The 15,412-nt window shown below is 41.9% G+C and overlaps 1 protein-coding gene and 1 long non-coding RNA gene across 2 annotated transcripts in view; one reads left to right on the top strand and one right to left on the bottom strand.

Annotated features, from left to right (window-relative positions):
* Positions 1 to 669: 669 nt before the first annotated feature.
* LOC124291725 lies at positions 670 to 2,276 on the top strand. Its single transcript, XR_006902268.1, has 2 exons — positions 670 to 2,138; positions 2,174 to 2,276. It is a non-coding gene; the product is annotated as an uncharacterized LOC124291725 (long non-coding RNA).
* Positions 2,277 to 5,653: 3,377 nt separating this feature from the next.
* Positions 5,654 to 15,412, bottom strand: part of LOC124291699 (nuclear pore complex protein Nup85-like) — a 33,497-nt gene continuing 23,738 nt past the window's right edge. The window contains exons 13-22 of the mRNA XM_046728755.1: positions 12,095 to 12,160; positions 11,736 to 11,786; positions 10,963 to 11,063; positions 10,084 to 10,169; positions 9,721 to 9,752; positions 8,746 to 8,846; positions 8,499 to 8,598; positions 7,652 to 7,703; positions 7,130 to 7,231; positions 5,654 to 6,351 (exon numbers count right to left, since the gene is read on the bottom strand). Coding sequence (XP_046584711.1) covers positions 6,247 to 6,351; positions 7,130 to 7,231; positions 7,652 to 7,703; positions 8,499 to 8,598; positions 8,746 to 8,846; positions 9,721 to 9,752; positions 10,084 to 10,169; positions 10,963 to 11,063; positions 11,736 to 11,786; positions 12,095 to 12,160 — 796 coding nt within the window. The 3' untranslated portion in view covers positions 5,654 to 6,246. The remainder of the gene's footprint in view (positions 6,352 to 7,129; positions 7,232 to 7,651; positions 7,704 to 8,498; positions 8,599 to 8,745; positions 8,847 to 9,720; positions 9,753 to 10,083; positions 10,170 to 10,962; positions 11,064 to 11,735; positions 11,787 to 12,094; positions 12,161 to 15,412) is intronic.

Here is a 15,412-nt window from a genome sequence, read left to right as displayed (position 1 = left end):
GGTGTGCAGCTATACCACCAGCTGACTACGGACTTCATGTGACTATTCTGTGGCAAACAGCTCATGAATAAAAGGAAAATCTGGCCATATCTCACAAAATCCTGTGCAGTACAACTTGTATTGTCTCTCATCATGTCTCTTGTATCTTGTGAATGTTACCAAAGGGCAATTATGAGTGCAAATGCCAGTAATATATAGAGAATCTCACCCAAGTGTCTGCTGATATCAATTATATCAACACGAGTTGATAAAGTTACAAATATCCGAGGCTTGCCGAGGATATTTTTACTTTATCAACGAGTGTTGATATATTTGATATCAGAAGACACGAGGGTGAGATTCTATTTATCATCCAAAATCACTCTTCATTAATTTTCAATGAAAAATGTACATCTCTGAACATGATACTGCCATTAGACTTGCAGTGCAGCGATGTCATAGCATTGTGACGTCATCAAGTACATGACGTCATAGCATTGTCAGGGCATTGTACAAAATCTACTGTCAAAATGATATCTCCTAGGAGATATCGTTTGATCTCACACAAGCGATATCTCCTGTGGAACACAGTTTTGGATGATAAATTCAGATCTTCAAAGTCTCTTGTATCGGCCCCCTTGTGAATGTTACCAAAGGGCAATTATGAGTGCAAATGCCAGTAATATATTCAGATCTTCCAAGTCTCTTGTATCGGCCCCCTTGTGAATGTTACCAAAGGGCAATTATGAGTGCAAATGCCAGTAATATATTCAGATCTTCCAAGTCTCTTGTATCGGCCCCCTTGTGAATGTTACCAAAGGGCAATTATGAGTGCAAATGCCAGTAATATATTCAGATCTTCCAAGTCTCTTGTATCGGCCCCCTTGTGAATGTTACCAAAGGGCAATTATGAGTGGAAATGCCAGTAATATATTCAGATCTTCCAAGTCTCTTGTATCGGCCCCCTTGTGAATGTTACCAAAGGGCAATTATGAGTGCAAATGCCAGTAATATATTCAGATCTTCCAAGTGTGATCATGTCTCCCAACATAAGAAACAAAAGCTCCACTGCCTGCTACTTGCTGCCAAAGTCAACTGTGAGATGCCTAAAAGTGTTTTAAGAAAATTGCACTTGCCTACCTCAGTGAATGTTTACCAATTTAGTCTCAATGAACTCTCCATATGGGTACAATTTGTAAAGCCCATTTCTGGTGTCCCCTGCCGTGATATTGCTGGAATATTGCTAAAAACGGCGTAAAAACCATACTCAGTCAGTCAGTCAGTCAATGAACTCTCCAGTCTAAAACAAGTATGTCTCTTCATGTTAAAGTTTTTCAGCGAAAGAACATTTTCATACACTATAGTCTCCCTACGAAACAATCTCCTTGAAAATCTGAAATTTGGTCCTATTTCCTCTTTCAAATCTCAGCTCAAGACATTTCTGCTTCAACTTTATTACACTCGCTGAACCACTCGCACCTTATATAGTTTGTGAAGTATGCGTTTACTGTTATTGATAGATGTATGTTTATATATGTATATATATATGCACTTATTTATCATGCATTATGAAATCAAATATACACCTGGAGTATAATTAAGCAATGTCAACAATGTTTTCCTTTTTGAAATAATTTATTTTTTGATGAAACGCATTTAGCTACTCATATGGAAATTCTTAAATTGATTTAACGACACATTTCTTTGTAATCATTCAATGGCAAGAGATGTTTGACTGCCTGTTCAGCTACATCTTCCACTGCCGAGTGTTACAAGATCCTGATTTAGGGACAACCATCTGGAGATGCATGCAGTGTTCTTTCCATCAGGTACCTGTGTTATGTTAGATGAATATCAAAGTAACCTCAGTGTTATGTGAAGGTATTTCCAAAACCTACATGGAGGTTTGAATTAAAAAATTTTTAAGGAAGAAACTTAATTATACAAGTCTGATCAAATACTGTCATTTTATCTCCGTGCTGTTAATGTCCTAAATGCTTGTTTTCAGTCCATCATCTTCAACTACTTCTAGCTTGTTCTGAAATATTTCCTTTTCTTGGTGAACATAAGGACTGAACCTAGACATACTGATGTTCCCCTGTACAAACACTGTATTTTACATCAATATACAAAAACTACAAAACTATACTAAGCGTGCAGTGGTTTGACATCCATATAACAGTACACTAGAGAGTGTGCAGTGGTTTGACATCCATATAACAGTACACTAGAGAGTGCACACACATTACATCTGTATCAAACAATTATACTGAATGGGCAAGCATTTTACATCCATATGAAAGAATAATACCAGAATGTGCAAGAACTTTACTACATCCACATAAGAGAGCTACACGAGAGCACTTTACTTATTTACATCCATGTAACAGAACTACCAGTGTCCCAGAGTGTTCAAGCACTTGACATCTACGTTCCACATAACCAAACTACCCTGGAAGGTATATTCACTTAAGCATGGTTTAATAGATACGTTTATATGAAGTCACTGCTGAGGCAACCATTCACAGCTGAACTATTAGTGATTATGTTGTCTACCTCACTTTTGTTACCATTCAGGGTAAGGTTTATTACCAGTCCAATATTTAGTTACTGCTGAAGCAACCATACACATTTGAACTATTTTAAGATTTTGTAGTTGTCTACCTCAAATGTCAGTTAGTTTTACAAGGCAAATACGATGCTGGCCAGTACTGAGCATGGTGATGTCAGCCAGGCCTGTTGGTATGTACATGGTATCTTCTGATCTCATCCATTGTCTATTGTTCTTTTTCAGGTGATCTTTTATTACATAAGTATGTGTATGTGCTCATTTTGTGTAATAGTTTTCTTGTTCCATTTCGTTTTGTCCATTTATGAAATATACCAGTATGTAGTTTTTGTTTCCTCATCAAGTTTTCTACATATGTAATTAAAGTGATAATGTGATCATAATGGTTGAAGAAGTTAGTAAATGATCATAATAATAATAATGAGAAGTCTTATAATGCGCTAATCTTCACGCAACAAAGCATGCTCAGAGCGCTAACACCCTGATTACTATGATGAGACCGACACAAGATGATGTGAATGCTTTACGGATATAGAAAATTGTACGGAATGGAAATTGTGCTCATAGTATTTTTTATATAATCTCCTTTTGACTTCAAAACACTTGGCAAGTGATGCTCCAGCTTTTCCCTACTCTTCTTTTTCCCCTAAAGGCTTTGATGGCAGCCATCACTGCTATTAAACAGACGAGGTTGGAAGACATGAAAGTCAGATGGTGTTAGTGTTGCCCTGAATAGGACTCCAGAAGATACATTTGTCCTGGACAACTTCCCTTATATCCCTTTTGCTTATGGCGTCTGTGATCACTGCTTTGTTAATCCTGTGCAGGCAGTTGCATTGATGAAGCTAATATTGTTGAGCCTGTCATAATACAACATTCTCTCTCTTGCACCAGATTATTTACAAGACTAAGGCTGATATATCCTTCTGATGTAACCATTCTTTAGTAGAGAAATGTGACCTAATCCAGTATGATTTTCTTTCAGATCTTGAACTTTTTAACATGTGCTAATTCTACAGATATTACTAATGTAACATGAAGCAACTTTTTCTTAGTAATCTTCACATTTTCATGTATACAATCTTTGTTAAATATTGAGCTTTGACAGGAAATTAAACATTTTACATCAAACGTTTTCTGTTGTCTTCCTGTCTACTGTTTGTGTCAAACAAACAAAGTTCTTTACATGGCTGCTGACAACACAGCTTTATCACATTCATGAGAATGACTAGCATCAGGAACACTGACCAGACAATAGATTTCATAATTTAAAAACAAATGCATGCAAAATGAAATCGTGCAACAAATGTCATTCAGGAATTATTGTGGAGAGTTTTCCTGTCACTGAAGATGAGAATACTTTGCTGCCATAAAACTATACAGCTAAACGTTAATTAAGCACCACCAAATTCAAAAGTAAATATTATCAATTAGTGTCAAGTAAGGATAATGAAATTTCACAGTATGCTATATGCCTGTATTGCCCGTGCATCACACGTATCGCAGACATCAACTGCGCAATACAGAAGATGCACGTGCTCGATACACATGCACGGGGTCTTTCGTCTGAAAACACAGTATTGTTGTTTGATACTTGGTGGCTGAAATTTGAACGTTGAAGCAACAGATGTTATTGTACTGTTCCAATACAACATGCCGAGACGTAGGCTATCCGAGAACCTACGATGGAGAATCATTGGCATGCATGAAACCGGTTTATCATGCCGCCAAATTGGTATCAATTTGAATCTCAATCACACCATTGTTAGCCGACTGGTACGAAAAGCGCGTGCAAACTGGAGACGCCAAAGACCGACCCAGACCTGGACGCCCAAGAAAAACTAGTGCTCGTGACGACAGGGCCTTAATTCGCTTAGCCAGACGCAATCCAATGACCCATGCTGAAGACCTCCAGACAATGGCGAAAGTGGGGCCAGACTGTCCACCTAATACCGTCCCAAAGAGGTTAAGAGCTGCAGGATTGCGTGCACGTAGACCAGTCAGACGCCCATTTCTCACTGACAGACACATGCGCGAAGCGCCTGGCGTGGTGCAGGTTAAGGCAAAACCACAATCTCCGATACTGGCAGAGTCCACTGGTCGGACGAAAAGTCGTTACCTGTTGCACGCCACTGACGGCCATGAGCTGTGTCTGGCCGCCGCAATGAAGCTTATAACCCGAAATGATTGAACCAACGGTCCCCTTTGGCGGTGGCTCAGTGATGGTGTGGGTTGTGTGTCCTAACGACTGCAAGCTGGACCTAATCACAGTACCGGGAACGTTAAACGGACAACGTTATCAACGTGCCATCTTGGATGTTGCCCTAATACCCCATTTTGACAATCACACACTTGCCAGTCGCCCCTGTTCATGGATGATAACGCCAGGCCTCATCATCGTACAGAGCAGTAGTCGATCATTTGAGGAACAATGCTATTGACACTATTCCATGGCCAGCCAGAAGCCCGGATCTTAATCCCATAGAGCATTTATGGGATTATCTTGGGCGCCAAGTGAGAACCAGAGATCCTCCTGTGCAGAATATGGATGAACTGCAACAGGCTCTTCAATGAGGAGTGGCAGAGAATCCCGATGCTTAGAATCAGGCGTCTCATTTCAAGCATGAGAAGGCGTCTTGAAAATGTGATTCGTGTTAGAGGTGGATACTCCCGATACTGACTAAACAGTTTCTTGAGATAGCCATGATGACAACAAGCATATTTAAGTTGAACGTTTGACATTGCAGATACCAGTATGGACTGGACAGTGATACTTTTCAGGCCTAATGAAATGGTCGTTTTGACGCTTATTCGCATAACTCCAATAAATTGGTATCAAAGATAATCATCGGCTTCGTTTTCTGTGTAGTGATAGTGCAGGACATCCCTTTAGCACAATCAATCCTCTTTACATTGAGTCAGACAGGAAATTGCACTTTTCATGATTTGAATGTTGAACTTTTCTGCAAAAAGTGGGTGGTGCTTAATTAACGTTTAGATGTATATATAATAATATATGAAAAGATTTCAGCAAGACAAGTAAGCTATTTTTCAAACTATGATGTAACTATCATATGTAGCAAGAAAACACACCAGAATCATAAAAATTATTGTACATTTTATTACATGTATAAGCATTAATACAGAACATGTATGAGCACAGATGGATGACACGAGGCCCTTCAGGTCACTACGTGTCATCATTGTTAATCGGGGAGGTGGGGTAGCCTAGTGGTCAAAGCGTTCCCTCGTCACGCCGAAGACCCGGGTTCGATTCCCCACATGGGTACAATTTGTGAAGCCCATTTATGGTGTCTCCCGCCGTGATATTGCTGGAATATTGCTAAAAGCGGCGTAAAACTTAACTCACTCACTCACTCATTGTTAATCTTTGGTCCGACCTCCACACTATCACACTGACACAATGTCTTGCATCAGCATGGGCTCCTTACATTGCTGAGGTATCGCATACTTCCCTTCTGTACACAATGTCATCATGGGTGCTTACGATGTTATATCGCCATGCTTAGATATACCACAGCTGTCCCAGACACATTTACTGATCACATGATGAATCAGTTCCGGTCAACACATGGCCTTCATTGTTACCATGCTGCCACTTGCTGAGTCCCCCACAGTTATCAGGACATACAAATAAGAACATTACACAGGTCTATCCAACATCTCTGTGGTGGGCATCAGGAGGGCGTGATGGTGCCTTCATGTATGATAGCTCGGGACAGGTTCCGTGTGAGCGTTAGTCGGAGCAGCTCCAGACGCTCATTCTCCACATCTGTCAAACCCTACAACAGACACAAGGCATCCGAGTCATGTCACCTTTGTTATGTTTATAGAGTTAATAGCACTGCATGGGAGACATGAAACCTGAGGGAAGGGGCAAGAAGTAGGTCATGCCCTGATCAAAGGATAAGAAGCAGCCTTAAAATGTGTTCTGAGCAAGGGGTGAGGTCATGACACGTTTAACAGAAAGGGAGTTTTTACACACAAAAGTTTCCCGTCTTGGTGTACTTTCAGCTTCTTAATAACTATCAAAGACTCAGTACTACAACAGTTACCAGAGGGCGAACTTTCAGTACTACAACAGCTACCAGAGGGCAACTTTCAGCGTCTTAATAACTATCAAAGACTCAGTACTACAACAGCTACCAGAGGGCAACTTTCAGCGTCTTAATAACTATCAAAGACTCAGTACTACAACAGCTACCTGAGGGCAACTAGCAAACTGAATATGGTACCGACAAACCAATGACTTATATCATGAACAAAGGCACACCTCATGGGAGTACATCTGCCATAAACGTAGGAGAGTGTACAATGAGGACAGAACAGACTCTTGAGTGAATTGTGGCCCATAGACAATGCATTATCTATACTAGCCACAATATGTTGGCAAGATCTACTCACATCTATTAAGTCAGAGACTGAATGAAATGATTTACACCATCTGTAAGCCATACTGAAAATGTTAAGCCATGTCACATCTCCCAAATAATCCCTAACTCCATTTACATCTGTCCTAAGACTGCAATAAATGTGCTTTTGTTGGGAACGCAAACCTACCTTTGCTGTACTGTATTGGGAGTTATCTCCCCTGATGAGCTCTTGTGTGAGTTCCTCCAGACAGTGCATCATCTCATATGTCTTGCTGCTGCTGAAGATCACCTGAACACACAAACAGGGATTTAGGTCACTATGAGCTGTGGTTCCTGGCTACAATGCTAAAGGAAGTGAGTGAAGGGGCTTGTAAAACAATGAGTTCACGAACTTAGCACTGAATTTATATACTACATATCAGATGTGTCGTTCTATTTGAATTACAGTTGACAAGAGAATCAGCTTTGAGTAATACTGAAAGACAGAAATACCATCACCATGAGCATAGTAGTGTATGAGAGTAGAGGTACATAAAATACTGTTAGGTATAATGTACAATACTATAGGTCGAAAGTGGCAAAAACATGGTTTAAAACCAATGAAAAGCAGATCCTGGTAGGATAAAGGGACACAACTCAACACCCGAATAGAAGTTGGCCCACAGTACCACCTATATCTCTGAATGACTGCCCCTTGTATCTATCTCACCTTTGGTGCTTCCAGCAGAGGCATGGCATCCATCAGCAGCGTGATCCAGAAACTGAAAGATTCCACAACAAACCACTCAAACAGGATCAAAACTCCTGGCACCTGAACCATAAAGGCATATCCTAAATCAGGCAGCTGTAATCAACTGAATCTGATAAGCTGGCATCTGGTCTGAATTTACAGGTAGACAGCTGTAAAATGAGGTGTGTTTGGAAATGCTAAATCTGAATTCAGTAAACATTGGTTTACAGTTACAAGATAATGCATATCTAATAGATCAGTATGTGCTTTTCACAGCAGGAGTTCAAAAATCTTTTTTAAAATCCACTTGCCACAGGGCAAGTGACTTTAAGAAAGTAACTTGTCCTGGCTATTTTTCCACTTGCCCTGATTTTTATGACATAATCATGATGATGTAATTATGAAAGAATAAATCAACATGGTATTTGATGTTAATGTTCACTGGACTATTTATAGAGAAGTGATAAATGGCAAAGAAGGATAACTCTACTTAATTATCATTGCAAAATTTAATAGCTACATTTTGAGCAGATATGAAATAAAATCCAAGTTTATTTGCAGTTTGAAACCGTAAGTAGAGTAGCCCATGGACAAGTAAGATACCAGTATTTGGTTGCCCGAAATGAAAACTGACTTGTCCCGGGCGTCGGGCGATGGGATTTTTGAACCCCCTGCACAATAACAAAAATACCTCCCAGACTACAAATCATGAAAATGTATGAAATGTGAATGTGCCTTTATTCCTTGAGGATGTAGATGTTAATTGTACTGTTTGTGAACAAGGCCACATATCCACAAAGCTGATGCTATGGTCTTTTGAACTCACTTCTTCGGAGCGAGTCTGGCAGAGAGGAGGGAGAGTAACAAAGACCCAGCTCCATCGAAGTCATGGTCTTCATAAAGTTTCTGGAACTCTCTGTATTTTCCTGGAAAAACAAAAACATTGTTCCATCGAAATACCAAATTTGTGGACTGATTTCATGTTCACCCTGTTTCGATTGTTAACTTCTCGTTATTTGAAAACTGATACTTTTCATAAGTTTATTCCATATAAGACAAGATGCGATTCTTACCCAGAAATGTCAGTCTGTTGCTAAGTAACATAGATGATCCAAGGTTGTCAAGGAGATCCAGGTGCGAGAACTGACCCCTCTCACCATACTCCAGGAGAAATCTGGAACAAGGATTAAATGTCCAATGGTGATCAAGTAGTCTGTCTGTCTAGTCTAATGACAAACCGTTTAGAAGGAAAACATGAGGATACATAGCTACAAGTAAACGTCAGCATTGGTATTTTTTAGCAATATGGAGACAGACGCTGGAAATAGTGGGGGACTGGTTGTACAACAGTGTCATTGGAGCCAAAAGTGACACAGTTCAGATATATGTACATTTTGGCAAACCAATATATTCATGTGCTGTGCAGACAGACCGAAGGTCATAATCTGCAGATCCTGGCAGCTAAGGGACCCAACTCTTCACACAATCATTTGTGGTATAATACAACTGAGTCACTCCTACCAAAATTAGTGATACATTAGTCTATAGCAATGTAACAAACACTAACCAGTTGTTTTGACAGAGTGAACATTCCATGAAACATGTTTTGAAATTTGAGGTCATCTCATTAGATTTGATACCTAATATATTTTTTTCTTGAGTATTGTAGCTATATCACAGTCTCCTGTAAATAATTCAGCCAGGATCAAGTAAACCAGAGACAGAAAGTATGAGCAACATCCATGTGGTATCATGGTGAAAACTCAGACAATGCAGTCAGCCAAGCGATCAGGTTTAGACTGAAGCTGAACCAATGCCGATGTAACTTCCAGAACTTCTTTGAGCGGTGTGATGAACAAGGAGGGATAGTTATATGGATATACAACTTCTTTATTACAATAAATGTAACGTTTGGGTGTATATACTAGCAATGTCATTGACTGACAACAGTGTTAGCATCTACACCAAAACGTCAGCAATATTGTAATAAAGAAGTTGTGTATCTGTAGAACTATCCCCGTTGTAACTACTGGGAAATCAATACTTACTTCTCTGTCAACCTTGTAGCAGCTGCCACGTCCTGCAATCAGTTCAACAATGTAAAACACTCATGAACATATCACCAGACATTGTCAGTCAAAACAATGAAGCAAACTGTCATCTCCCATCATTACCACACTCATCTGTTATTTCTAATTGATCACAAAAACTCATACTGACATAAACAGAGAGCTTACTGCTGCAGAAATTAACATCCTAGTCTGACATGAAACAAACAAGCCTAAAACAGTATCACATTCTATTAGACCTCATAAACTTTGCTAGCAGTTCCAAAGTATGCTAGCACAAATGAATTACAAAAAACCTTGACAGGTCAAAGTTTTCAAGTGAACCCAATACAAATGGCTTACCTTAGACTGCAGGAACCAGGACAGGGCAGAACCCAGACGACCGTTCCGGTAGCTTTTCATGCCCATCAGCTTACAGATACTCTGAGCTGAAGCATAGACAGAAAGACTGGTATTTAAGTATTAAACAATAGTAGTGGTGGTCCGATTAATTGAAATAATCGAAGATTGGTCGCAATGACTAAACGACCAAGCAATCGAACATGTTTTCTCATAATCGAACACAAACAATTTTGGCACACTTGTTTGCATTAACAACATTTTTCACAAGGTTGGTTTTGTCTGTTACATTTCATAAGTACTACAAGCTCGTTCCTTGTCATGATTGAAATTATCTTAAAGATTCCAGGAAATTTATGTTCCTAACATACCAGTCCTCCTTTAAAGATGTGAAATTTGTAAAATTCATTTTGTGCAATTTGCAAAAAACACCGAAGTACATGTTTTTTCTAAAAGATTTGTGTGCATTAACAAACATAACCAGGAGAATTTGATAAATCTCGCTAACCAATTTTTTTCAATGATTGATCGGTTGTAATGAACCAATCATCAATTGTGAGATTTTAACCATTTCCCAACACTAAACAATAGTGATGAAAGTAAACTATAGCATGTCAAAGCCATATATCCTGCATTTGGATGTCATCACATTATAAAATCTTCAGATTTTCAACACACATCATTGTCAACTATCATAGTTGTGCAAGAAGCATATTGCTCTCCTGACTTGTTAAACATGTTGTGTAAGGGCGTGAAACACGACCTCCTTGTCTCTCCTTTCTTGACAGCACTGTCGATACTACACATATGTTTAGACCACTGTTCAGGTCCTACACTTGTCACAGAACTATCAGCTCCCCAAACCTTCCTCCAGGCCCTCACCTTGGTCCATCATGTTTCTCTCCTCACAGATGTGAAGCACTTTCTGGGCCTTCTTCTCAGTCTCCAGGGGAATACGCTCTATATACAGCTCCAGGTACTTGCTGTAGTGGAAAGGAGAATTGGTTAGTACGCAGCACAATATTTCTCACTTTAACAAACAAGCTTTCCTCCGTCTTGAATGGAATATACTCTAGATATAGCTCCAGGTACTTCTATAGCAGAAAACACATCAGCTAGTACAACGTACCATAACATCTATCTTTAACATAAGCCTTCTTCTGTCTTTAGTGGAATTCACTCTATACACAACTCAAGGTACTTGATGTACTAAGGAGGGCCTCCTGTATCATAGCATTATCATTTCTCACATTATATGAGCCACCCTGAGATGGCATAAAACAGAAAGTCTATCACAGTAAAACACCAGAGGCCAGTAGTGATTAAAAGGCCTAAATGTATAATATCAGGGTATAATATACTAAGAAAACAGTCAAGCTGCACGAGATAAGGAACTTCCAGCAGTCATCAAAGCATCAGTCACAATTACAAGCCATCGTATATCGATCGTGCCTAACATAATGTCTGGGGAACGGTTTGTAACAGGAACCATATCTATTTATATCCACTATCATGTATCATTAATGACATCATGAAATCATTTTTTATCTGAAGTCCAAGCATATCCCTTTTACAATACTGAACAGCCATATATTTTTTAAAACAGGGCTTAACTTCACAATGATTCCTCAAACATTACTAAAGTGTAAGCTTACCTTCCAAACACTGGACAGCAGTCGAGATAGTCCACTCCAACCTGCCATAAACTAAAATCAAGGAATGAAATCAATATTATATATGGAACCTAAGCTCCTCCACTGTACAAATATGGGTTATGAAAAACTGAGGAACCCCCAGGTTCCATACATGCCAGACTCTCACAACTTTGCATAGCAAATTGCAGCACTAAAGTAGATTGGGACACCCATGGCCACTTTTATTACAAAAAAACCCGATTTGAATAGGTATAACTGAATAACACTCAAATTTGAGTTACAAGTCATGTAGCTTGCAGACACACATGCTTCAGATCATGGTGTTTTATGACGTGACAAGTTCAGTGAACTGCACCAACCTTTTATGTGACATTAAAGTTGAGGCATACTCTAGAAGTAGAAACTCTCGGAGATTGGACCCAAACCTGAAATATGACATAAGACATGACATGAACGTTTACAAAACACATGACCTTTGGAGATCTACTCATATCAAATAAATTATTAAAATCTAAATATTTTAGATATTTAAATACTTACCTTACCATAGGTCTTATGCATATTACCTCAAGCTCCGCTTAAAGAGATCAGACAGTCGTTGATTCGCCATTCTCTAGAACGGCCACCTCGTGTATCGACGAGTGTACAGGCAATGGAAGTGACGTGATCTCCCCTCAAAATCCATCCAAAATCACTTTTACTGACCAGGTCCGAAGAGCCCAGAGAGGGCAGGAGCATCCAGCGTTGGGAGGGAGTTACCGCCCTATGGTAAGGTAAGTATTTAAATATCTAAAATATTTAGATTTTAATAAATTTTTAACTTACCTTACCCTAGGTCTTATGCATATGGATTCGACAGTAGGACGGCGGTGTCGGGCTCCAGAGGACCGTCCCAAGAAAAACCCACATGCCAAGGGAAAACCAGAAGAAACTACTGAATCGGCAGACTGTCGCAGGAGGCGCCTGGAACCGGAGACAGATAGTAACTAAAGGCAACCCTAAGGAAAACAAATACACCCAAGGTGTAAGTTAACCTGAAGACCAGAAGGTAAGAAAAAGTAGTTACCTAATGGGCGGTAGGACGGGTGAGTTGCTGAGCAACCACCAGTGGACCAAACGATTGAAGACCTTCCACGTCCTCGACGGCCAAATCCCGCAGGTAATGACTAGCGAAGACAGTAGAAGACTTCCAAAAACAACCCTCCATGATGGCTGGAACGGTGCAGTTTCTGTGGAGAGCCATGGTGGATGCCAGAGCCCTAATCTCGTGCGGATTATTGGCTGTAGGACGAGGCAGATCTTGCACATCGTAGGCGGTCAGGATGGTAGTACGGAGCCAGAGCGCAAGCGTATTCTTATTAACTTCACCTTTGGCCACAGAAGACAACGGGATGAACAATCTCTTACGAGACTGCCTCCTGGAAGATGACTTGGCAATATATATCTTAAGTGCCCTCACCGGACACAGCAGCTGTTCCTCAGCGTCGTGAGGTCCTAGAATGGAAGACAAAGGAGGGATGGAGAAGATCCTATCCGGTTGTCCCGGCAGCTGGTTCTTAGCCACGAAATCCCAAAGCAGTCCGAGATGAACAAGACCATGCCGTGACTGCTCAAAACGCACCCTGGTGACATCCAATGTGTGGATCTCACTAACCCTAGCCGCTGTGGCCAGGGCCAAGAGAAAGGCTGTCTTCCTGGAGAGGTTCTCAAATGAAGCCGTGTCCAAGGGCTCATAAGGGGGACCTCTCAGATGCCGAAGAACGACGTTAAGGTCCCAAGCAGGAGGACGGAGCTTTGCCTTCTGGTCCTCCAGCTTAAACGCTTTGAGGACGGCGATGAGTTCCGGCACCTTGGAAATCTTTTTGTCGCACTTGACCGCCAGAACGGAGTTAAGAGCCGATAAATAAGTACCTATAGTGTTGCCCTTGAGACGCCGGGACTTCCGAAGAAAAAGAAGGAACTCTGCTATAAACTGAGGAGAAGCTTTCAACGGGTCCTTGGACTTCTGTGCACAAAACTTCTCAAAAGAAACCCACTTATCATCATAGAGTGATCTTGTGGAGACTCGATGAGCACGAGCAATAACCTTGGCGACACCCGTGGAGAAGCCCTTGGCCTTCAGCCTTTTGCAGATGATCCAACCGCACAGATGAAACCGAGTCGGATCGGGATGCCACTGTCGACTGTGGGGATGCCTGAGCAGGTGAGGCCAGTCTGGTAACTGTTGCGGACTGCTTTCGTCGAGACGGCGCAGATCTGGGAACCAGGTTCTGGCTGGCCACCAAGGCGCGACCAAAAGCAGACGAATCGTCTCTGTCCGCTTGACCTTTGCTATTACCGCTGGCAACAGAACTGGTGGTGGAAAGGCGTACACGTCCAGACCCTCCCATGACAAGGACATGGCGTCGACTGCCCATGCCGCCGGATCTGGAATCGGAGACACGTACAACGGAAGTTGTGTGTTGAAGCGAGTCGCAAACAGGTCGATCAGAGGGCGGCCGTGACTGTGACAAAGAAGTTTGAAAGCTTCTGGATGTAGCATCCACTCTGTTGGAGACGGTTTGCCTGGCCTTGAGAGAGCGTCTGCCAAAACGTTCTTGCACCCTGGGATGTGCCGGGCTCTGGCGCTGATGCCATTGTTGTCCAGGAGACTGGCCAGCTGGAAAGTCTGCTCCAACAACTGTTTGGACCTGATCGTTCCCTGATTGTGAATCAACCACACCACCGTAGAATTGTCCGACGCTATCAGGAGCCTGGTGTTCCGCAACAGAGGCACCCAGTGTCGAACCGCTAAAATGACTGCTTGCAGCTCCAAGTTGTTGATGTGCCAACTTAGCTCGGGGGCGGACCACAGCCCCGAGGTGGTCTGGTCGCAGAGGTGTGCACCCCAACCTTGAAGAGACGCATCTACGAACAGTTCGTGATCGTGAACAAACTCTGTCAAGGAGACTCCTGCGCAGACATTCGACTCGACAGTCCACCAACGGAGGTAAGCGTGGAGATGCAGGGGCAAAAGGAACCTCAACTGAAGGTCGTCCGCCTGGATGTAAGGCAACAGGAAGCGCTGTAACGGCCGAAGCATCAACCGACCTCTGAGCGTCAAGTCCTGGGTTGAGGTGAGGAGACCTAAGAGGGACTGCCACTCCCTGAGCACGAGCGGCTGAGATAGACCTCGGTTGGCGAAACTGACAATCTTTCTCCAGCGATCCAGCGAAATCCTGACAAGGTCGCAATGCGTCAGGAATAAGCCTCCTATAAACGTCAGTTCCTGGGACGGCTCCAGGTGGGATTTGTCTATGTTGATAATCCATCCCAGTTGCTGCAAGAGATGAATGGCAAAGTGCATCTGTTTGCGAAGCAACTGAGGGTCGAGGTGGTTCATGAGACAGTCATCTATATAAGGGTCGAAATCGATGCCCCTGAGATGGAGGAACCGGGTGATCGGCGAGGTAATCCGAGTAAAAAGCCATGGGGCTGTGGAAATGCCAAACGGAAGCACTTTCCACTGGTAGTGGGACCCGTTGAAAAAGAACCTCAGGTACTTCCTGTGACGGTGGTAAATGGGCACATGCAGGTAGGCATCCTGAAGGTCGAGGCTGGCCAACCAGACCCTGGGTGGAAGCTTGGCTCGTAGCTGTTCCAGGGACACCATGCGGAAGTGAGGCGGTTCCGAAAGA

Source organism: Haliotis rubra, unplaced genomic scaffold (assembly GCF_003918875.1).
Source record: "Haliotis rubra isolate DU_JTF1 unplaced genomic scaffold, ASM391887v1 Scf5, whole genome shotgun sequence".
In the NCBI taxonomy this organism is placed as follows: domain Eukaryota; kingdom Metazoa; phylum Mollusca; class Gastropoda; order Lepetellida; family Haliotidae; genus Haliotis; species Haliotis rubra.
This window is presented reverse-complemented; position numbering and strand designations above follow the sequence as displayed.